Genomic DNA, 23511 nt, shown 5'->3' on the forward strand with positions numbered 1-23511 from the left:
TAATTGAGTGTTTCTTAGTCTTAGACTAGCTAGTTAGTCTACTTTTCCCCCCCTTCGTTTAGTCGACTATGAAATTAATTGACAGGAACATCCTTAGTGTGCACATGTTTGTTTGTTTTTTATCTGAGTGGAGGTCTCTTCATTGAGAAACTGATACTGCAAACCTCAGCCACCACTAGGCAGAGGTGGGAAGTAACGAAGTACAAATACTTCATTACTGTGCTTAAGTAGAATTTTTATGTCTCTGTACTTTACTTGAGTAGTGATTTTTCTGACAAGTGTTTACTTTCACGCCTTACATTTTCAAAATGGCCTTGTTTATTTTGCTTTAAGTCATTTGAGGGAAGTTATTAATTCCTCACTGCGGGCCATTAAACATCACACCGATGTGAGCCTAAACAGCAACACAGGAAAGAAAATCCTGCTCGCCTATTAGTCACCAGGGGATGTCACGTAAAGATAGATGAAAGAGCCAAAATGGCATGGCATAGTCATGGGTTAAAGTGTTTTTATTTATTTACTTATTTTGCGCAACATTATTATTAGTTTTGTATTCACATTTTTGTTTAGTTGAAAGGATTTATGTTTGAAGCCTTGTAGTTTTCTCATGGTGGTTTTGAACGTTTGTTTTCCTTTCCTTCTTTGTTCATTTACCTCATGTGGTATATACACATCCACCCAAAGTCTATAACATCAACATGCAGATCATTTAAACTGCCAGTTCAACTAAGCAGACTCATCAAATCAATGAAGCCAAAGCAAACAGAAGTCAACTGACTTAAAGTAAAGAAAAAGGGTTGCCAGTAGGGAAAATAGTGGCCAGTGTGAATGCCATATCTATGAAAATTTAGAGAAAAAATTGATTCAACTGAATAATAAGGAAAAAACAAACAGACTGACACCATAAAGTCACAAGTAAATGAATCGTTGTTGCTTTTTCCCCCCCTCTTTGGTGCCATTTTTCCTTTTCCAGATACACAAGTATACAAAGGCCATACTACATAGGGTACAAAATATTTTGTTTATGCCTCTTTTTAAAAAATGATTTCTGGCTTTGCTAGTAACAAATTAACATGTTCCTGAGGGCCACAGACAAAGAAAGTATATATCTTATAGAGTAGTGTAGGAGGACATAAAGATTTAAAGATTTTTGTTGTGTAGGTGTTGCAGGTACACTTTCACATTCCTAAGATTCCTCCTTTATCATACTGAAAACTGATACCTGGCGGTGTCTCTCAAAGACACGTCAGTGCTTTCATTTTATATGTAGGACACTCAGTTGCATGCTCATCCGTACGCAGGAATGAGATAAAATGTTCTCACAGTACTGTGAAAAACAAAGTACATCGCATGATTCAGTAGCTTGAAAAACCACATTTAGCATCAAGAACCTAAAGTAATTGTTTTCTGTAGGATTGTGTCATTCTGTCAATTTGTTGTGGAGGAATTTTGTCCCACTTTTCTTTACAAGAATCTTCCAAATCAAATTTGGAGAGCTACCTGCTCCAGTGACCCAACATGAGAGCCGTGTGCTTGGGATCATTGTCCTCTTGCATGACCTAGTTTAGGCCAAGCTTACTGTTAGTCTTACATTTGATTCTCGAACAAGTTGTTATATAGAGGAGGTCAGGGTGGGCTCAATAACTCTAAGGTCCTGTGGCTGCAAAAAAACAAAAAAAAAAAAGCCTAAATCATCACCCCTCCACCACTTTGGCTGACAGTTGGTATGAGGTGTTTGTGCTGATATGCTGTGTTTGGTTTTTCCCAGATGTGGTGCTGGGAATTATGGTCAAACATCTTCACTTTGGTCTTGTCTCACCAAAGGAGATTCATCCAGAAGTCTTGTGGTTTGTTCAGATGCGACTTTGCAAACCTAAGCTGTGCTTACAAGTTCTTTTTTAAGAGGAAAAGAGCCTTTCTCTTGGCCACTGTTCCAAACAAGCATTTGTTGTTCAGGAGTTTTGTTTCTTTTCTTTCTTTTTTTTTTTACAACAAAATGATTGCACAAAGTACTGTGACATCACTGAAAATTTATCAGATATTAGTACTTCCTGGATTGATAATTAAAACAAACAAACCAAAGCTATTTCTATATAAAAACCAGCCTTTTTACAATTAATCACTTCCCTTGATCTTCTCAGGACTAAGGTAGTTTCACTTAATTATACTCCTTTCTAAACACACAGGAAACTTAAACCTACATGCAATCAAAATCTCCAATCCTATTAAGCATTATATGGTTAGACATAAGACGTGTATGGCGTGTGTGCATGTGCGTTCAGCCTGCTTCATCTGTCATTAGTTATATTTTTTACAGCTGCTTTGCGGATTCACTGTGTCGGCCCACAAGTGACTTTCCATTCTGTCAGGCAGGGATGGTGAAGTCATAGGACTCTGCCAGAGACAGTGCAGTTAGAGTGTTGAGCATCGACTTGGCTCTGAAGACAGTAAGTGGTACCTTTTCAATAGTCCTCGCAGGCTCCTATAGCAGATGTTTCCAATAAGGGTGCCTGTTTTACCACTTTGCTTAGACTGTAATGTGAATACATAAATGCAGTAAACATCTCTTTGACTGAGCCGTCCACCAAGGGCATGAGAGCTTATTGAACACTCACCAAAGTTTAGAGTAAAATGATGTCATTGCATAGAGAAAATACAGCAACAGACAATAGTGATGACAATGGAAATTTCTTTTGTTCATTTTGTGGTATAACTTAGCAGCCCAAAAGATTATTATAATGCAAATGTCAAAGAAAATGACTAAATACAGGCAATGGAAGACATTACAAAAGCTTAAAAAACCCCATGAATATACAACAATATTCCAATCACAGTTTCCTGCCATGCATGTAGGATTAAAGCTTGTGTATCATTAATCACGCTCATCGTAGTTCTTGCTTGTCAGTTGTTGACAATTAAGAGTAGATTTCCCAAAAATCTGTGGAGGTGGTCCTGCGAGTTGTGGCTGGTGAAGCCAGAGGGCTAGCAGTGTGAGTGTTGAACTCATGCTGATGGAGCAGTTCAGGGCTCTTCTAGCCACGTGGCAAAGGAATGCCAGCTCACTGAGTGAGGCTGGATGTTTGCTGTGAAGGCCTCAGAGGTCTATGAGATTTACTGACAGGACAGGAGCTTTTTGAAGCACACACAATGGTATACGTCTTTTCAATTGGTTTGACAATGTTCCCTTTCCCAGCCGGTTTCTAAAGTGTAAAGCCACACCGACAGGAGCAGCAAAACAGGATGCAAACACAGGGCCAAACAGGATCTTTTGCAAATGAATATGTTAATTTTAGCCTGGGGACACTGTTGTTGCTGTGGTAGCAACATTCAAAATCTCACCACATTCAAAACACAATCCAAACTGTCCTGACCCAGGGTTCAATGGTCGTTGAATGTGAGTAAATTTCACTGGTTGCTTGTTGTTGTTTTTTATTTATTCTTTTAATTTCGTTTCTGACTTAAGCTCCCTACGACAGTCGCGCTCATGTAGGCCCGTGGGCCCGTGGATTTGATAGTAAGACTGTGTTATTCTTTAGCTCTGGCCAAGTCTTGCACTTGTAGACTGACCTCTTTTCAAACCATGCCTATGTCCCTCCATTAGACATTAAAATACCAAAGGCAGACTTCGCCCAAAACTCACGGAAGCTGTGGTCTCCACCCAAGTTAGCCCACACATGCTTAATGCAGACATTTTTCACATTTCGCTTTGATGTTGAACCCCTGGCACAGACTTTTGTGGCGTGGTTTTCAAAATGCTTGATGGTTGTTTGGAAGAAAGAGAGAAGTGAAGGTTTTTTTTGTTCTGTCAGTTCAGCTCTGCGATGACACAAGCATGTGTTATTAACAATCGCTTTCACACGCAGGCGCATAATGAATACAAATATCTGAGTACAAGGTGGGCTATAAAGCGTGCATACCTAATCACATCTATCAGCCTATGTTAGTCTAACGTTTCCTTACAGTGAATTTCAAGGACCTCTTTCTTCCTTCCAAAAACACTGTCTGGTTTTTTAGTGGAGCGAAAAATACCGCAAGATAAATAAAGTGATATGCAAAAGTCTTGAGCCGCCCTCATTTCTCTATAATTTGTTTCCAAGGAACCAGACTTTGTTTTATTATTTTTTAAGCAGCTTTGAACAATAGTTCTCCAGGCTTTCATAGTTTTCGAGGAAACTGGAAAAATGGAGGATAAAAGAAGAAGTGACAGGCCTAAAAACTATCCACAGCAGATGAACTGTATTTGAAAGTCATGCCCTAAAGAAATAGGGAAAAAGTCTGATCAGATGGGAGGTCAGGCAAGAGGTCCAACAGTGAGTGTTCACAGCCATCTGTAACACCTGATGGATGCTCTGTCATGTTTGTGGCTGGATTTCAGCCAGTGGTGATGGGAATCTTGTCAAAATTGATGGAATTACGAACACACCATCAGATGTTGATCCACCATGCAGTAACATTGGGAAAGTAACTGATTGGCAAAGGTGGATCCCAAAAACAGTGCCAATACAGTAAAGGCAAACCCAAATAGTGTTCCATTGTGTGTTTTTCTATCAGTCATGGATTGGCCTCCCCACAACCCGGACCCCAACATTACTGAAGCAGTGTGGGATCATCAGACAGAACAAATATATAATGCCAAATCGCAACAACAGTTGGCTCAAGGTGCTTCATAATGTAAGGTTTAGACCCTACAACACTGCAGAGATGCCCCCAACAACCATGAGTAACAAGGAAGAAGACTCTGGCAGAACCAGTCTTAGGGAACGGCAGCCATCTAAAGATCGTCACACCAAATAATCCAGATTGTTACAATTCTTTAAACTCCGTTTCGCACCTGATATGCTACATTTATGTTGACATGTTTTAACAAATCGCTGCACCTTCACTTTATTGTGTTATTATTTTAGGGAATGGAGCCCATGATGGGCTTCATTGGTGTTTGATATATAAATGCTAGTTACTCAATTTAAAACTGGCTATGATGGAAATGTTTTCTTTTTTCTTGTATCAAAATGAATCCCAGTCAAAAACATGCTACAGTTTTAGTTGCATGTTACATTATTTTCATGCCGATGTTCTTGTGTAAAATTGAAACTTTTCTTTATTGCAAAGCTGTCAAACACACTTGAAGCTGCTGAAAAGTTTGACTCTTTGTTGTACCAGGACGTACTACACAAAACCACAGAGACCTCAATTTACAGGCTCCCATGGTTATGCCTCTATAAAGCACGAGTAGTAAATATGCTCCAACAGCTGCCCGATGTTGACAGACTGGCTCATTCTACTTCTGTGCTCGGTTTTCTCTCTAGTGTTTGTCTCAAATCCTCCTGTGTGCTTGAAATTTTATCTTGTTGATGTGGGTGTAAGCTTACTGTGTTTCAAAATGCCTGTTGACTTAGTGTGGAGTGGCACTGACTGTCCTGTAATTTAAAGCAATTCGTTATGGTAAGCCGGAGTCATGCAGTAGATAGAATCCAGCTGTGTTGTCAACCTACCTTAAAATACTTCAGCGTTTTAGTTTACAAACCCTTAAAAGAGCTCGATGTAACATAAGGAAAATGCTTAGTTTAGTCATTCTAATAACAGAACAGGGAAAAACGTCATTTGCCTAAAGCAACCTATGAGAGACTCTTTGCCATAAGATGACGTCAGGCTCTTATGTGTCTTGCCTCCTCAGACGGGGCATGATGGTGCGGGCCAAGCTGAGGGTGTAGCCACATCTGGCAGAGACCGCTGAACTAAGCAGGCGCCTCCGTACACCAGACCATCTACTGCAGCTGGGAAGATGGGAGAGACAGAGGAGGAGAGGGACAATGTAGGGAAGCTGTTTGAGAACTTCATCCAGGCCTCGACCTGCAAAGGAGCCCTTCAGGCCTTTAACGTCCTCTGCAGATGCCAGAACCTCGACCCCGCAGAGCACAGCACCTTCTACAACAGTCTGAAGGCAAAGGTTACTTCCTGGAAAGCAAAAGCGCTTTGGAGTAAGCTCGACAAGAGGATGTCCCATAAGGAGTACAGAAAAGGCCAAGCCTGTGCGGGCACTAAGGTTGGTTTGATTACATCTTTGTGCATCTACTGTACATACTGCAAAAAAGTCATATGAGGTGTTGACATGATATATTCTGTTTATATTTATCAACTGCTCTCCACAGCCCCATAAATTCTTTGATTATTTCCTGGAGTGACCTGATGGCTGAGCGATTAGTGTTCATAACATTCCCAGAGGGCCCCGCCTATGCTGCAGTTCATTCCCCTGGTCTTTTCCCCCAAATTTCCTGTTCTTGTCTCTATCACATCTATTTAAAACCAGAAAAATCAGTTAAAAACAATGTATTCTCTAGCTTCAGAAGGACAAGAGGCGTTTCTAATCTGGTTTAGGACAGTTCTGTTGATGTGTTGTTTCTGCGGCCATGTTGCTATTTTTAAAAAGTCTCCTTGTTAGTGGTTTCGAGGATCCTTTACCCCAGACTGCAGAGTCTACTGCATGACAGCAGCTGTTTTGTTGGGGTTTTTTATAGAAGAAACAACGATAGACGTCATCTTTTTCACACCGTTTTTCATTTGCTTGACAAAACCTTTCAGCAGCCAGCTCTCATATTTTGACTCTAAGCTTCACTTTTGAGTTTAGTGGCTGAAATAAAGCTAGTTAAAAGTTAAAAGTGGTTAAAAACAGTAAAGCTGGGAAAATGTTTAGTCTGATGGGGTTTCTATCTCAAGCATGTATCTTTCAGTTTATTCTCGGTATGCGCAGAAAGCTAACAATGTGTTGATTGGCCTGAAAGTCTAAAAATGATCACAAAGCTTGGTTCATGCATCATTAAAGTTGATGTTTTATGATTTAGGAAGTATCTTTATGGTTTCGTCTCACATGACTCCTTTTTAATTGTACCTCAGTTCAGGGGCAGTCTCACTGAGACCCTGCTAAAGTGCTCTACAGAGTGCTATAGCTCAAGTAGTCTTTATTTTAACCTCTACTTGCCCAGACAGTTACTCTTTCACTCCTTTAACAGCTCTCAACAGACGGGGCAGGAAATGTTTTCTGCTGCAGACAGGTGTTATATGACAAAACTGGAATAAATACATCCTGAAATTTTCACAAAGACAGATCAGCCAGCAGAAAAAAATATAAATTGCATGCATTTGCATTTTATTACTATTAAAGACAAGGGGGAAACCAAGAAGACAGCTGTGTGTTGCTTTTTTTTGACTGTCGTGTAAAGATTCAGTCCTATTCAGACAGCAGATTAAATGTGCAATAAGAGCGCTATTCAGGGGGTAGTCTTGAAGTGCATGATGAAAAACAACTTGCAAAAGGGACAAAAGAGCCATAAAAAAGGGTGTGTGTACAGTATCCTGTGTATGCGGGCGTGGGGGCAGTAAAGGTGATGACGGAAAGTAGAAAAACCCAGAGGAGTGTGATTACCTTGCAGCCATCAGCAGCGCTCAGATTGAGAGAGCTTGTTTTATTGCCCAGAGAAGCAGACAGCATCAGTCAGCAACTGTGATTATTTGGCCCCAGCGTTACTAAAATTGGGCTCGTCTCAAAGGGTTGGAGCCAGGCCCGCGTTATTATTGAAAATGTGTTTTTAAAATGTGAGCCCGGTTTTACTCGTTCTGCCTGATTTAAGCCGGCGCCCAAACAGGTAATAAGAAGGAAAAAATATTTTTTGAAGAAAGTGTGACCCTTAAACTTCTGAGCCAAAGCTGTTAATTCTGACAATCCACAGAGTTGTGTTATAAAATGTAGACGCTTAGCCAGTGAGTGGTGCGTAGTGAATTTGTGATTGTGCAAATGCCAGAGATTTAATGAGCCAGGTACACTTGCACAATGTTTTAATTACTCATGGCCAGGCGGTCTGCCGTTACGTGATTAAAAGCGTCTCCTCTGAGAACCGCGAGGTAACGAGTCATTTTTATGACAGCGCAGCTCTTTAACACTGACAGATGTGATATCACTCAGCACCTCTTCGTCTTCTTATTGCTGCTGTAGCAGTAACTTTTTTTAAAAGGATGTAATGTCATCTGGGTTTTATTACCGGACACAGCTGGCTGAGGTGACATGTGGCTGTAGCTTGTGTCTTTTTCGTGAAGTTTTACTGCCTACAACAGAATGAATCTTTTCATAAAAAAGACGAGTGATGTCAAAGTCATTTTACATCGTGGGCTGCATATGGCTCACTGTGATCTTAAGTTGGCCAGATCAGCAAAACTCCGTTTTCTGTCATTGTCAAGAAATTTAAGTACACATTTAATCCTTGTGATATCTCAATATAAGAAAAAGAAGTGCAGTTTCAACTTTATGACTCAGTTTATCTACATGCTAAAGAAATCCAGCTGTGGTAAATGAAATATGTCAGCCTGACATAAAGGGTAAGAAGTTCTGGTAGCTCATCGTATTTTAAACTGTCGAATCAATGTAGTTGTAGACCAAAGCAATTGTTTATCTGTTACTTAACTACTTTGGTGCAGTATGAATGGCTGTGCAGGAGGTTGTTATCAGCAGGAAAAGCTGTACAACCTATGAAAATACTGTTAAAAGTCCAAAATTCATGCCCTTCTTCACATTTTCCAATGCTGTCCAGTGGGCCAGATTGTAGTCTTCGGCAGGCCAATTCGGGCCCCCGGGCCTCAAGTTTGACACCCTAATATAGACAAAGACATTTTCAGTGCACCTCACAGATCTTTTTTTATAATTACACCTGATTTAAACACATATAGGAGTTTTTCTTGTAGCTTCTCTTCAGTTCCAGTTTTACGTTCCAAACTGCATTGTGCGTATACATGAGCCTGCATGACTCTGCCAGCGCATTAGCATCACCTGCACATCAGAGAAATCACCTGGAAACCTTTACATGTTTCTTTTACATGAGTTTTGCATTGTCTGTGAGCGCACGCAGGAAAATAAACAAAACCAGAGTCACCGCCTCCCTTTTGTATGTCTGCTTCAAACAGTCAAATTGCACTTTATAATCATCTCCCTTTATGCTTCCTTGTTTTATGTTATTACCTGTATGCATTAGTGTGGTATTTTGTCATGAGCATGGGAATTATTGCACTTTGAGAGGTCAAATTGACCATAAATTTTGACCAACAAAATCAAATTAGTTAATGCTCGAGTCTAAGTAAATGTTTGTGCCACATTTAAAACAAACAAACAAAAGCCTTCAATCTTGTTTGTTAGAAATCATGCTCCCAATAAAGGGATGGTCAGATGGACAACAGCAATACAAAATTCCTCTGTGACTGTGACACTAAAAAGTCACAAAATCTAAAATGCTGCTAGAGGTCCAAAACTCCAACGCGTGCCTGTATTATCTTCAGGTGACTGTCGCTAATCTGCTTTTCCCCTAATAAAAGGAGCAACTGTAAATCTTTTGGCATGTTGTGGTCAGACCAAACAGCCTTACCAGTAAGAGCGGTAATGCAGCGTAACGGTCCAGGGTTTGTTTGTGTGGGTTTACCTTAAGAGATCATTCATTTCAATATGCAAAAATTGTGTGGCTGGTTTTAACCCTATAAAAACTAAACTATGAGATAATTGCCAAAAAATTATGTTTTTTTCCCGTTTTAACTGACAAATAAAAAAAATCAGTTTTATTTTTGAGTTTTCGTTTCTATAATTTTTTATATATTTGGCTTTTGTTTTTGTTTTTTTGCAACTTATAGCTCAAGAATTATTAGTTAAAATGTATTGTGCAATTTTCAAGGGTTTGGGGAAAAGAACTTGCACTGATGATGCAGATGTCTCAAAATGCTGGTGGCTCCGTAGTGTAGTGGGTTACAGATTTGCCTAAGGAGTGAAAGATCCCCAGGAGGAGACACAGATCCCTTTGGGGTTGCATTAAAAAGAAAAAAAAAAATCTGTCAAGTCAAACATTTGTCACTATCTGTTGTGGTGAGCCACTGTGAGTGATGGAGCAGCTGGAAGTTGCTTTATCTTAGAAATGTAAATGTTTGCTCTGTTTCCTTAACCTCCTCAGTCCTGTATCCTCATATATCAAGATTAGCCTTTTTGGCACCTCGTCTTTTGTACTGCTCAATAAAGTGTTTGAGGCTTTGTAAACAATAGTGACTTTATTGTGTTATGCTGTAAAATAAGCCTATTGTCCCCATATGAGGACATAATACTTTGTGTATAAAAGAAATTCTTAGTTTTTACTTATCAGTTCCAAACAATCGCAGATAGAAATGAAAAAAATACCAAATGAGAGGTCAAGTCTCTGGAGGTTAAATATGATGATGACGTGAATTGAGTTTTGCAAAATGCACAAAATGAAAACACTAACTTTTGCTCTGATTGCTATTTTCTACTGTTTTGATCCTATAAAAATGAGTTGACAATATAATGTGAAGATGAATAAATAACCTCCTGATTCTCTCCCGATGACAGAGCAGAGGCCTCTTGGCTATGCTGTGCGTTCACACCAAACTGTGAGTTTATCACCAGACTAACTGGGCTCGGTGATAAGGCAGGAGACAGATGTCAGGGCTGGGATGAGAATGAGGTCACAGGTGGGCAGCTGAAAGGAAGCGTTTGTCCTGACTCGGCAGATGTGGAGCTGGCCCTCAGGAAAAACCTCATATCTGGAAAAATATATGAGCGAATGGAAAAGTGGTCAAACAAAGGGGACATCTTTGCTAATTATTGCTGGAGAGATCAAAGCGGTGATGTGAGTTTAGGAAAATTGGACACACTGTGACGACACATCTGAACAAACCGATTTAGCGCTGCTCTGCTGCGACATCGTGGGGTTTTTTTTGGTTTTTTTATTTTAATTTTTACTTCTTTTTTTTTTTTAGCATCCTCGATTTCGGTCTGGCTGTGAAAATAGCTGGTTCGCTTAACTTCCTCTTTGTTGAGGAAAACAAACCTTGCCAGTAGGCTTGTCCAGGCAATGCTTCCACCACCTGTTTGTGCTCCACACCTGAGAATACCTCATTTTTATAACCTCGGGCAACTCATGGTTCAACATTGTGTTCTTCATCACACCTGGTGCTCAGCTGCTCAATGCGAGAGACAGTGCTGAGTGATGAAAACCCAGCTGCTTGTTTTTGGCGCAGGGAAAGAAGTCGATTAGGTCATGATGTCGGATTGTCTCACAGAGCTGATACATATTAACCCTCCTCACTCTTTCTGGTTGTGTAGTTGTTGGAGACTCAGGATGGCAGGGAGTGAGCTGCTATAGATCTTTGTGTTGGATAAGTGGCAAACCTTCCAAGAAAAGTGAAAGAAAAGATATTTTCAGCATTTAAAATGTGGTGAGGCTATTGAGACAGGAGACAGTCCGCCTTGTTGCACCCAGCAGGAGTCGGAGCTTGCCTCTGTAAAGCCTCTTAATGTGCTCATAAGGAAAGGAGAGTTTGCCAGCACACATGCGTCACTTCTTTCATCTATCACTCAAGGAATGATGTCATGTTTGAACCGCACATTCTCAGACACACGCAGTAGCCTCAGTGAACTGACTTCATGCATTTTTGGGAGAGGCTGGTGCGTGAATAACGAGATAGATATGCAAAGGTTGGTTTAGGTGGGTGGAAGTTGTTCGCAAATATCCATTTTTGGGAAGTTCCTGACAAATGCACCACTTTGGGCACCCGTAATCTGTCTCTCTCACGTTTAATGTGTTTTATTAACAATCCTCACGCACACCGGGTGGTCTGGGGAAGTTATCCTAAGACACAATAATTCTCTGAGTCAATGCCAGTCTTCCTTTAGGGTCTTTAAGTAAGACACTCAGCCTCTAAATGGTCCAGTGGTGCAGTGAAATGGTACTCTCTATCGTGATCTATGCAGATGTCATAATGCTTCTAGGCATGTTATAAACAAGTTGGCTGTGAACTATTTTTCATCTGGGACTCTGCAGGAAAACTCTCAGCCTTCTGCTATTAATATTGTACAAAGACTGAGATTTTTGCTTGGTTCCTTGTGTTGCTAATGAGGTCAATTTGTCATTCCCTCTTATTTAGTGCCTCATCATCGGAGGAGGTCCCTGCGGCCTGCGGACTGCCATTGAACTTGCCCTACTGGGTGCTAAAGTGGTGGTGATTGAAAAGAGGGACTCTTTTTCCAGGAACAACGTGCTCCATCTTTGGCCCTATACCATTCATGACCTGCGGGGACTGGGGGCCAAAAAGTTCTATGGAAAATTCTGTGCCGGAGCCATCGACCACATCAGTGAGTATCTGAAACTACACCGGCCTTTGCTTTTCTTTGACCTGTTGTCACAAATTATTAACTCCAACCTTAAAGTGCTTTATGCTGCAAAAAATTTGACATTAAGGTGCTGTACATACATAATATTACCAAGAGTCTGGAGAAATTTCTGTGCACAAGGGTACTGGATGCCTGTGAAAACTAGTATGCCTGTGATCTTCAGGTCCTCAGGTGGCAGCGCATTAGAAAACAGGCAGGATTCTGTCATGGAAATCACTGCATGGGTTCAGGAACACTTTCAGGAATCATGCAAAGAAGAAGCCGTGTGAACATGATCCAGACAGGCTTCTCTGAGCCAAAGCTCATTTAAGGACTAAAAAACTGATCTGTTGTCAGATGAATCAAAATTTACAATTCTTTTTGGAAAACATGGAAATTGCATCATTTGGACTATAAAGTAGAGGAACCACCTGGGTTGTTACCTGAGCTCAGTTTAAAAGCCTGCATCTCTGATAAGTTTGGCAAAACAAATAAAAACAAAGTGACAAAAAAGACCTGTTGGGCTGTTGGACAGATAGAACCTTTTTAAATGTGTGTCGTTGAGGGCTCATCTTTTTTACCTTTTCTGTCCACTGGGCACTAAATGTTTTGATTCAGCTCATTCAGTTGTACTGAAAGCAGCAGTAACAGTCTGTTCATTTTCTAGAAAGATAAGCACAGAAACTGCAGTATTTGGGAAAAAAAGGACAAAAAAATAACCTTTTGTGCTTCAGGGTTTAGGTTTTTCAACTCAATTTAGTTCAGTTAAATAAATTTTTTATATATACGGATAATTAACTGAAAATTAGCTGCTGTACACCCACCTTTAGCTAATATATTTTACCTTACTGAATAAAAGCAGGTGCAGCAGATTTATGTAATAAAACTAATGTTGGGTAATTATATTAGTTTCTAGTTTCACTTGTCTCCATAAATCTTCCTCATAACTGCTTTGGTTCTTTGTTCATACCGAGGCTGCTAGCTCGTGGCTTGCTCTGAGCTTTCCCTTTGTTCTCTTTTTTTAAAATGTCCGTGTTCAGCCGGGTGAGGGTGATTCAAGAGTCTGTAAGAGTCTGTGGTCACCTCGCAGTTTACTTTGGGTGTTTTCCTCACCACTGCATGTGTGTTGTGCATGCATAAAAGGGACACGTGAGTCTGATTGGCCGGTGGTCGCTGGTCAGTCAGTCGGTGCATCTTTAATTTTAATCATTTGTATAAAACTAATTTGTACAAAAGAAGCAATCCATGATCTCAACGTTCCTTTTGTATAAAGCTTTCAAATTTTCAAACAATGAGCTGTTTCCTCTCAAGATGGTGTAAAAACTGGCAGGCTTACATCTGTGTCCAAACATTAATCTGAATCTGTCTTGCAGGCATTCAGCAGCTGCAGTTGATCCTGCTGAAGGTTGCCCTGATTGTTGCCGTGGAGTTTCACATCAATGTGGAGTTTGTCAACCTGTTGGAACCTCAGGAAAATGAAGGTCGGTTTCATGTCCAAACAACAGATTAACAGCGAGTTTGTCTTCACTCGCTGACAGTTTGTTTATTAGCCGCAAGATTTGGGGAGATTTAAAAGGCTGAAATTGTACAGCTTGGTGTTTTAATAAGGTGAAGTTGAGATTTTTAACAATGTGTTAAGCTCAATGAAGACGTTTCTTTAGAGATCTATACTGTGGAGCTTCCTGGAGGATTTGTAGTAATCCTCCTGCTCTGCAGCTTCGGCTCATATTCAAGGCTGGTTAGACAGCGAAAGACTTTTCATCCTGCAGTATTTAATTTCCTTGACAGCCACCGGTAAACACGAGATAAACATTGGCATTGAAGTACTTTGCTATCATATTTGGATGAGGTCAGCAACGGTTATTTTGCTCAAATGCATATCTGATACAGGAGGACTTCATGTATTAGAAAGCAGTGAGAATAAAAGTATCACTTTCCTTTTTTTTTCCCAACTTAATGGCATTAACTGAGCGCTGCTTCGTAAATGACTACTTGACCCTCACATCCTGCATTTCCCTATAAGCTCTGAAGAAGAAAATAGCGAACATGCTATTGTGCTGTTCCTCCAGCTGTAATATCAATGCAGTGATAACAAGAAGAGCCTGGCCTAAATTTAGACACAAACTTGTGTTCTGTGCTCTGCTGCGACGGACTTAGCCGTGCCTTTGACATCATGGAATGCATTTTCCACATGATGATATTGCACAACTTGCCAAGCTGTTCCTGTGCTGGTCTCACACTTCTGTAGCTCCCACTTGCACGCTTAAAATGGGTCATAATAAAGTTGAAAGAGTACTTCAGACTTTAATTATGCTGATGGTCTGCAGGCCAGATGCAGTTGACCTTATGCTTTGAGTCTCTTACTTTCCTGCTCATCATAAAGCTCTATTTCTCCTTTTGTTCACTCTATGCTGATGACTTTAGAGTTGCACAAGCATGGCAGGCGGCGGAGCGATCCAGGAAGAAAAGGTGTTCTTATCATGTAACATTCCCCATGGCATGTGTTATTGTTCTGTGGTGGAATATTCAAATAGGAATGAAAGGCTGTTGTCCTAGGATTTATATTATGTGGCTTTTCGGCCCTCTCAGTTTTACTCTGTCTTTCAGGGGTTGGGTGGAGGGCTGCAATCCAACCTGCTGATCACCCCGTGGCTAACTTTGAGTTTGATGTGGTGGTGGGAGCTGACGGACGCAGAAATACCCTGGAAGGTGAGAAGACGGCAAACAAAAGTGATGAAGAGTATAGATGCCTCAAGGATGTACTGTACTTTTAGACCTGATGAACCTGTTGCGACTAAGAAATTGCTCAAAAATAGTTTAATAGCAGACCTATTGTGCACTTTACAGCCCTTACATTCCTCCAGACTTTTTCTGGGCTCTCACTTTAAATAAACTTGAGGCACGTTATTACAATGCTATAAATGAAACCCACCTTTTGCAAACTTGCACTTGCACGGAGCCATTGATCTCTCCCAGTGGGACCGGCTGCACACAAAACAGCCAAAGCTCTGTACATAAATAGAGCAGAGCTGGGGCTCAGCGCAGCAGCTGATGCTTTCCCCCTGGATCGGTTCCATCATCCCATCTCCATCCGTCTCCTCTCTTTTAAAAATGCTGTCATCTAACGACCAAATCGCAACAAATGCTTATTCCTAAAAAGGGCATTCTGGGGCAGAACAAAACGTTTAGCTCATTCCCCAATTATGAAGACTCCTGGGGGAAATAATTTTTCCCTGCAGTGAGCTTGCTTTTGTGTCTTAGCTACGGTAACATAGAGCAAAATGCTCTCCGTTTGTTGTTGCTGGTTTTGGAAACGAGCAGTGAAGTGACGGATGACATTTAACAGTGACAGTGCGGAGAGGCTGCAGCACATGCTCAGAGCATCACTTCTGTACCGTCACTATTGCACACATCACTTTGTTATATGGAACCACTTGATTTCCCCCCTTCCTCGTAGCCTTCACACACTCATAGTTGGGAGTCTTTCATTTACAGGTTGGAAAAGAAAATAGTTTGATTTGCCAGTAAAATGTTGAACCTTAATTTGAGTTATTTTGGTTATGGGACTGAAGAATGCATGATGTTTTTATTTTTTTTGTTTCCTGTGTCCATTTCTGTTCAAAAGATCTGACATTGGCAGTCATCAGCAGAGCTATTCTGCTACTTTTGTATTTAAAAGATTTAATTAGATTCCACAAAGATACTTTTAAAACTATTTTTGAACTTGAATTCTTACACCTTGAATACATTGTTAATAAAATGAAAGAATGCCACATACTTTTGATTCTGAAGGCTAATTTGATGATACGTTTGGCAGTTTACTTCTTCGGGCTTTTTACAACACATAGCTTTTTGTTTCCTTGTCGCTAAAAAGAATCACCTTGGCAAGCTGCCTCTTATCCTAAAATGACTTCCTTGCAGTTGTGGTTTACTGCTAGATTTCCTCTGGAAAGGATGATAGGCCTTTGTTTGCTTGTGAAGATTAACATCCCCATTTCTTTCTCTCTTCCGTCTTTATTTTTTCCATTCTCCCAGGTTTCAAAAGGAAGGAGTTCAGGGGTAAACTGGCAATCGCCATCACAGCCAACTTCATCAACAGGAACACCACCGCAGAGGCCAAAGTAGAAGAAATCAGTGGAGTGGCTTTCATCTTCAACCAGAAGTTCTTTCTTGACCTCAAAGAAGAGACAGGTGGGAAGGGAGTGCAAATAGACTCATTAAACCTGGCAATTTCAGAGGCTTAAATTTGAATAAATGCCTAGTTAGTCAGTATCTCATGCTGAATTGTCTTGAGTCCAGTATCACCAATGCTTTATTGTTGTTTGGTATATGATTTTTATCCCCTTGGTGGGTAGTTGCTAGGTAACGTAATGATGTCATATCATCCATATTGAAATTTTTGTGTTGATTTTGTGATGTTACGATTGTGAAATAAAAACAATGTTATGCTTTCACAAGGTGTTATAGGTGCATTAACACAACAAATGAGTCATTTTGTTGGTAGATGGTTGCTAGGCAACATGATGACATCATGATATGTGACATAGAGAAAAGCCCTTAGGCGCCTAAGATGTACCTGTGTGCCAATTTTGGTTGCTCGACTCCTGATAGTGTAGGAGGAGTCTGTGGGCAAGCAAACAGACAGAAGGAGATTTAGTGTATTATAGTAAGATTACAAACTGGGTGTTACACTGTGTTGTTATAGTTTTCACTCACACATCCAAATCATTGAATTCAGCTGTTCCGATCACTTCCATGGTCACAGGTGGATAAAATCAAGCACCTACACCTGCAGCTCCGTGAATTCAGTGAATTTAGTGAGGAATTCGTTACTAAATATAAGTCAACTGTTAGTGGTATTGTAACAAAGTGGAAGTGATTGAGAACGACAGCAACTCAGTTATGAACTCACAGAGTAGGGTCAACAGAGGTTACCGACTTTCTGCAGACCTACAAACTTCATGTGGGCTTCAGATTACCTCTAGAACAGTGCCTACAGAGCTTCATGGAATGGGTTTTCATGGCTGAGCAGCTGCATCCAAGCCTTACGTTACCAAACACAATGCAGAGTGGCGGTTGCTGTGGTGTAAAGCCTGCTGCCACTGGACAGCAGTGGAGACGTGTTCTCTGGAGCTGCAAATCCCACTTCTCTGTCTGGTAATCAGATGGATGATTCTGGATTTGGCAGGAGAACGGTGGTTGTCAAACTGCTACAGTTTGACACTTTAAAAGCATGTTAAATATTTGATGAAACACATGCAATTAAAGAAAATGCATGTTACATCATCCAATTTTTGCATTTCAATTTTTTTTCAACAGTGGATGAGTCTTAAATATCACACATAATAATGGATCCAACAGGATCAGCCACAATTATCTGTTAGATGAAAACCAAGCTGTTTAGATTAAACTTCTCTGTGAGACCACTAAGTCACTACAGACCAAATGCAGCAAAAATCAGATCTAAAATCTTCAAATTCACTAAAAGTTTCAGGGATATTTTGCACAGTGTTCTCAATACCTGAAGAAATATCAAGAATGTTGTGCAGCGACTGTTTTCATTATTTTCACTGGGATCATTCTGAGCCTCCAGCAATAAAAAATAAGAAGTCTGTTCATCAGAAAGAGACACTGATGTGTGAAGAAACCATTTATTTAAACCCCTTTCAGCATACAAAAGCGAGTTCAAGCTTTCATCTCTGTGGAAAAAGCTTGTTGGTGATTTTTATGAATTGTAGCCGTAACGCAAACTTGTCATTTGTCACAGGTATTGATCTGGAGAACATTGTGTACTACAAGGACAACACACATTACTTTGTCATGACTGCCAAGAAACAAAGCCTGCTGGACAAGGGAGTCGTCATCAACGTGAGCAAAATACACTAGCTCCACAGATCTGCTGTAATCTTATTTCATGCTGTCTGGTTTTTTTTTTTATTATTATTGTTATTTATCTTATATTTTAAAAATAAAGAATATTACAGACAATTTACAGTTCAGGTTTCTTATTCCAAGAATTAATATCGTAAAATACAATAAATTTGAAATCGTCAAATCTTTTGTTTATTTCTAAGACTGTGTCGGTCATGTGTTAAATTCATTGTATTGTAATTTGTTTAGCCCTAAGCACTGGCTTCAGGAGAACCATAACCGCTAACAGATGCAGACAGATGTTGGCAGAACTTGATGCTTCAGAGATTTCGATTCAGAACGATTTGATTTTATCATTTATAAATCTGTGCTCATCAGTTTTTCTTACTTACTTTTCTTTATTCACTGTCTTCCGTTGATTTCTTTCATAAACAGAGAGCTTTTGTTTCGCTTTTGCACACAAATTCATTGTGGTTGTTCTGACTGCTTCGGTCCGACAGGATTACTCAGACACAGAGATGCTGCTGAGTGGTGAAAACGTCAACCAGGAAGCTCTTTTGTGCTACGCCCGAGAGGCTGCTGACTTTGGCACAAACTACCAACTTCCCACACTGGACTTTGCCATGAACCATTGCGGGCAGCCAGATGTAGCAATGTTTGACTTCACTAACATGTACGCCTCTGAGAACGCTGCTCTGGTCAGGGAGAGATTTGGACACCAGTTGCTGGTAGCACTGGTTGGCGACAGTCTGCTTGAGGTAAGACAGCAAGTAGCAGAATCCGGCATTCATGGCATGGATATTTAAATTCCTCTATCCAATTGCTGTGGGCAGAAGACCGGTAGAAAGCGGTCGTTTACAGTTTGCTCTGTCTCAAACTTGATGGTGATGTTGTCTGGAATCACTAAGGGAGCAGAATTTTTGTGCTCTGAGACAATGGTGGTGGTCCAGAAGCACACAGGGACATTTCAGGAATCTATTTAGAGACATGGGCAACCTGAGCTTTTTTAGGAAAGTGTGTAAGATATTCAAACTTGGATAGTCAATGCTTTGGTATGTGACATGACAGGGTAAAACATAACAACAACAGAAATACTAAAGACATCCCAAATTCCAGACAAGACCAAACTTTTCTCTAATGGAGCCACATTTTTCTCATTTCTTTGGTTTCCCATCACTTTTATTTTTTTATTGTGTAAGCAGTCTCTCTGTAAAAGGAAATCTGCACTCAGAAAACATAATCACCCCCTAACACTTCATGTTTGCAGTTTGCTTAAGCATGACTTTATTTTTCCATTATTTCAACTTCTATGACCTGGAATCCAAAAAGCTTGTCTCCTTTTTTTGTATATCCCCCGATGACCAAGAGAAGAAGTATGTCAAACAGACTAAAAGCCACGGCACGATGCCTCTAACAATAACTGGCAAACTTGTTGTGTGTTGCTGTGTAGCCCTTCTGGCCAATGGGAACAGGCTGCGCCAGAGGCTTCCTGGCTGCCTTCGACACGGCCTGGATGGTAAAGAGCTGGGCGCAGGGTCAGCCGGTCCTCGAAGTGCTGGCAGAGAGGTACCCACACTTTATGTTGGGCATTAGTGAGCGCCTCCTATAAATCTGTGCTACTCAAACACATTGTTCACATAATCAGCATGTCAAACTCATTTTACGTTGTGGGCCACGAACAGCCCACTTTGATCTTTAGTGGGCCGGAGCAGTGAAACTCACCTTTCTCTCAGTGTAAAGACATTTAACTACACATTTAATTTAACTTAATTAATTTAATATTTTAATATAAGAAGTGCAACTTTAGCAGTACATGTCAGTTTTTCTACATGATAAAGAAATGCTTTGGGCTTAATAATAATAAATCTTTTTAATTGTAAGAAAAAAATGCATTATTGTTATTTATTTATTCATTCATTTATTTATTCATTTGTGTGTAACATTACAGAAAAAAACTCTGCTAGCTCATTGTGTTGAGTTTCCTGTAATTATAAAATGGAATATTTGTCACGGACCGCCGGGGCAGACCGTGTGGAGAGTGCGTGGAGGACTCAGGTGCAGACACGAGTGACACGGGAGTAAACTTTAAACAAAAGCGAGCCTTTTATTGTGGCTGGTAACGCAAGAGAAACAAACAAGAATAAGGGCAGCTCAAAAGCAATAACTAAACAGAAACCTAAACTGGGAATGAACTAAGGTAAGGCTATGAATACAACAGACCGGGCATGGAAACATGGAGGGTGGGAACACAGACGACGCGACGCAGACTACATGAAACACAGAGACTAAATACACATGAGGAATGATCAGGGGAAGTGGCCACACATGGGAACGCAGCTGACACACATGAACTTAACGACAGGACAGGAGGAGTGAAACTGAATACACTGACAGTGAATGCAGGCCTTCAAAGTAAAACAGGAAACATGAGACATGAACCGGGGAGACGTAGTACAGGGGGAGGTGACATAACTGACAGCATGAACTTGACAGTACAAGACACACAGACATGAACACACGAAGGGCAAGGGAGACGTAATGCAAGGGTGGTATATACAGATGGCTGGACTAACTTAATGAACCTAAACAATCAATAAACATCAAAATAGACTAAACACAAAACACTGGGTCGCACGACCCAGGACCATGACAATATTTCTGTTAATTATTTTTGAACCAAGTGAAAAATATTGTTATTTAAATGTTTATCTATTACTTACTTACTTCGGTCTTTATCAGCAGGAAAAGCTATAAAACTATGAAAATACAGTTAAAAGTTTATATCCTCCTTCACATTTTCCAAAACTGTCCCGTTGGCCTTCTTGAAGGGGACTGATCCTTGCCCCCGGGCCTTAGGTTTGACACACTGGCATTAAAGTGATGCAGTAATGCCTCTTGTCTTGGTACAGGGAGAGCATTTACCGACTACTACCACAGACAACCCCTGAAAACATTGCCAAAAACTTTGAGCAGTACACCCTAGACCCAGCAACTCGATACCCCAACCTCAACTCTACCTGCATCAGGCCTCACCAGGTGAGATGTCAGCAAATCTGTCAATGGATCATTTAAATACTAATACTAATATCTCAGTTCCAACAGCTTTTTCTTTGCCTTTCTGTTTCAGGTGCGTCATTTGTACATTAGCGGACAGCTTAACCCCTGCTCTCTCGAGCGTGCCGCTACCATACGACGGCCTGTCAATCTCTCCAGACGTGGTAAGGGTTAAAGGAATTGAATGCCACTGAGTCATCTCCGGTTATTCACTAATACTATAACTAATAGGGTTTCTTCTCCTTTCAAAGGCTCCTAATGCAATCATTGTAGCCTAAATCTCCCCCATTCAGTTCCTTCCCTTCTAACAGAAGTAGTAAGTCGCCAGAATTAACTTCAGTTTAGGGAATAAGTCACGATATGAGGTTTGTTTTTACATGTGGGTTCATTGAAGAGAGGAAACTATGAAAGAAACAGTCAAACACACATACATCCCTCTCCAATATCAACAAAACTCAATGTCACGTCCATAAAACAACCCTGCGTTTAAACATTTAAAAAAAAAATCAATGACAAAATTTTGAAACCCGAAGCGAAAAGTAAACATTGGTGCCAGAATTCTGTTATATTCTGTTTAGTCTGATTATTCTCGCACTACTCTGTGTGTTTGAGTAAAGCCACTTTAGTCAGTCCTTCGCTCTTATGAGCAAGCACGTACTTGTTTCTACAGGTTTGTGTACAAACCCCAGCACCCACTCTAAACATCTTCTTGCCACTTTATGTAACAGCACACTATTTGTTGGTTTGTCGTCGTGACATCATATCTGACATCATAACCACCGAAACTTTCTTCTAACACAGCCTGCCTTCTTTTCACTGCTTTTTAAGAATTTGATCATTTTAAAAAATCGTCTTTTTTGTGCTTCTGTGGCAGACTCAGAGGTCAGACCAGCGAGGCTTCTCACTTGGTGCCAGAAGCAGACGGAGGGCTACAGGAATGTGATAATCACAGACCTGGCGTCTTCTTGGAAAAATGGTATCGCCCTCTGTGCCCTCATCCACAGATTCAAGCCTCAGCTGATGTACGTATCAACTGTCAGATAATATCAACCTGCAGAGCCACAAACTGATCCCAAACCAGTTGCGTTAACATAGTCGTAGCATGCATGTATTCACATGAGCGTTATCTGTTTTCCTGAGAAGATGAACTCCATGAGCTCTTCAAAAACAACTAGTTGTGAGGAAATTCACATCTTAAAATGGAATGCTAAATATGCTTGGTATGCAATGAAGGGCACTGATCTATATGTGTGTTTATCTGATCTGCTCTCTACCTCCTTAAAACTTGTGCTGATAGATGGGTAAAAAATACTTCATGCACAGCTGTCCCCGAACTAGCTGGGTGCTCACAGGAGTGTGCAGCTGTGTAAATTTCATACATGTCAAGCCAAATTAAATAAATACTAGCTGCTCCAGTACCCATAGCAATGTGTGTCCAACAGAATTACTATTGACTTGTATTTAATTCTAAAAAAAACCCAAGTTTTTCTCTCTATTGATTCAGAGCTGTGGAGAAAAACAGCTAATCAAGAACAAAGAACAAAAGCCATACTTTCATTCTTTGCCACGTTTCAGATCAGACTGCTTCTCACAGCATGGATTTAGTAACTCTAATTTTATCCTCTAACCCCTTAATTAGTGCCTTCATACCTTGCCACATGCCACCACAATTTCATCTGGTCCTGTAAGTTTCCAGGAACCACTGGCATTTTTCCCCCTTTCCTCTTTTCCATATGCATGACTGTCAGCAGAGCAGACAGCAGACAGAGCAGGTTCACAGAAGAGAAAGGCAGAAAAAAGTGAGCCTGAGCACTTAGCGAATAATGCCAGAGTTTGTGTGCTCTGCTGCTAGGTTACCGCTCTTGTCTTTACATTACTTCATTACTTCTGAAGTCGTCTGCACACTGTCCACTTAGGTGACGACATAAAGATGCCGTTTCCCCCATTAGAGGCTACTGGCTGCTATTTTCTCCTGCATTTGAGGAAAGCGGTTCTTTGGCTGTGTTGGAAATAAAAATGTGTTTCTGAGTGACGTCATTCCTTTGCACATGTAGTCATTGTCAGTCACATGAAATGTACAGTTCCCTTAAAGAATGTCACTTACACACCACACATGTCCGCAGTGCATCTTAAATAATATAATAATATTTTGGTGAGCCCATGTGAGTTGGAGCCTCAGTTTCCTGTTCTTAGATGACAGGAGTAAGCACCTATTGTGGTCATCTGCTTCATGTGCATTCAGGGATGCTCTTCTGCATACCTTTGTTATAACAAGTGCTTATTTTGAGTTACTGTTGGCCTTCTGTTAGCTCAGATCAGTATTCTGACCATTTTCCTCCAGTGTCAACAAGTTATTTTCACAAATTTTCTCTTTTCAGGCCATTCTCTGTAAACCA

General features: G+C 40.5%; 1 protein-coding gene across 8 annotated transcripts in view; it reads left to right on the top strand.

Moving 5' to 3' along the window:
* mical2a (microtubule associated monooxygenase, calponin and LIM domain containing 2a) overlaps positions 1-23511 on the top strand; it is an 82898-nt gene that overhangs the window by 6051 nt on the left and 53336 nt on the right. For all 8 annotated transcript variants that reach the window (XM_085378356.1, XM_085378203.1, XM_085378128.1 and 5 more), the window contains exons 2-12: positions 5675-6043; positions 11965-12172; positions 13564-13671; positions 14798-14899; positions 16226-16381; positions 17958-18058; positions 18562-18819; positions 19512-19627; positions 20971-21097; positions 21189-21279; positions 21990-22137. In XM_085378356.1, the coding sequence (XP_085234482.1) occupies positions 5783-6043; positions 11965-12172; positions 13564-13671; positions 14798-14899; positions 16226-16381; positions 17958-18058; positions 18562-18819; positions 19512-19627; positions 20971-21097; positions 21189-21279; positions 21990-22137 (1676 nt within the window). In that variant the 5' untranslated portion in view covers positions 5675-5782. The remainder of the gene's footprint in view (positions 1-5674; positions 6044-11964; positions 12173-13563; positions 13672-14797; positions 14900-16225; positions 16382-17957; positions 18059-18561; positions 18820-19511; positions 19628-20970; positions 21098-21188; positions 21280-21989; positions 22138-23511) is intronic.

This window comes from Diplotaxodon limnothrissa, linkage group LG1 (assembly GCF_057381915.1).
Source record: "Diplotaxodon limnothrissa isolate DT_005_m linkage group LG1, D_limnothrissa_male_GT1.1, whole genome shotgun sequence".
NCBI classification, from domain to species: domain Eukaryota; kingdom Metazoa; phylum Chordata; class Actinopteri; order Cichliformes; family Cichlidae; genus Diplotaxodon; species Diplotaxodon limnothrissa.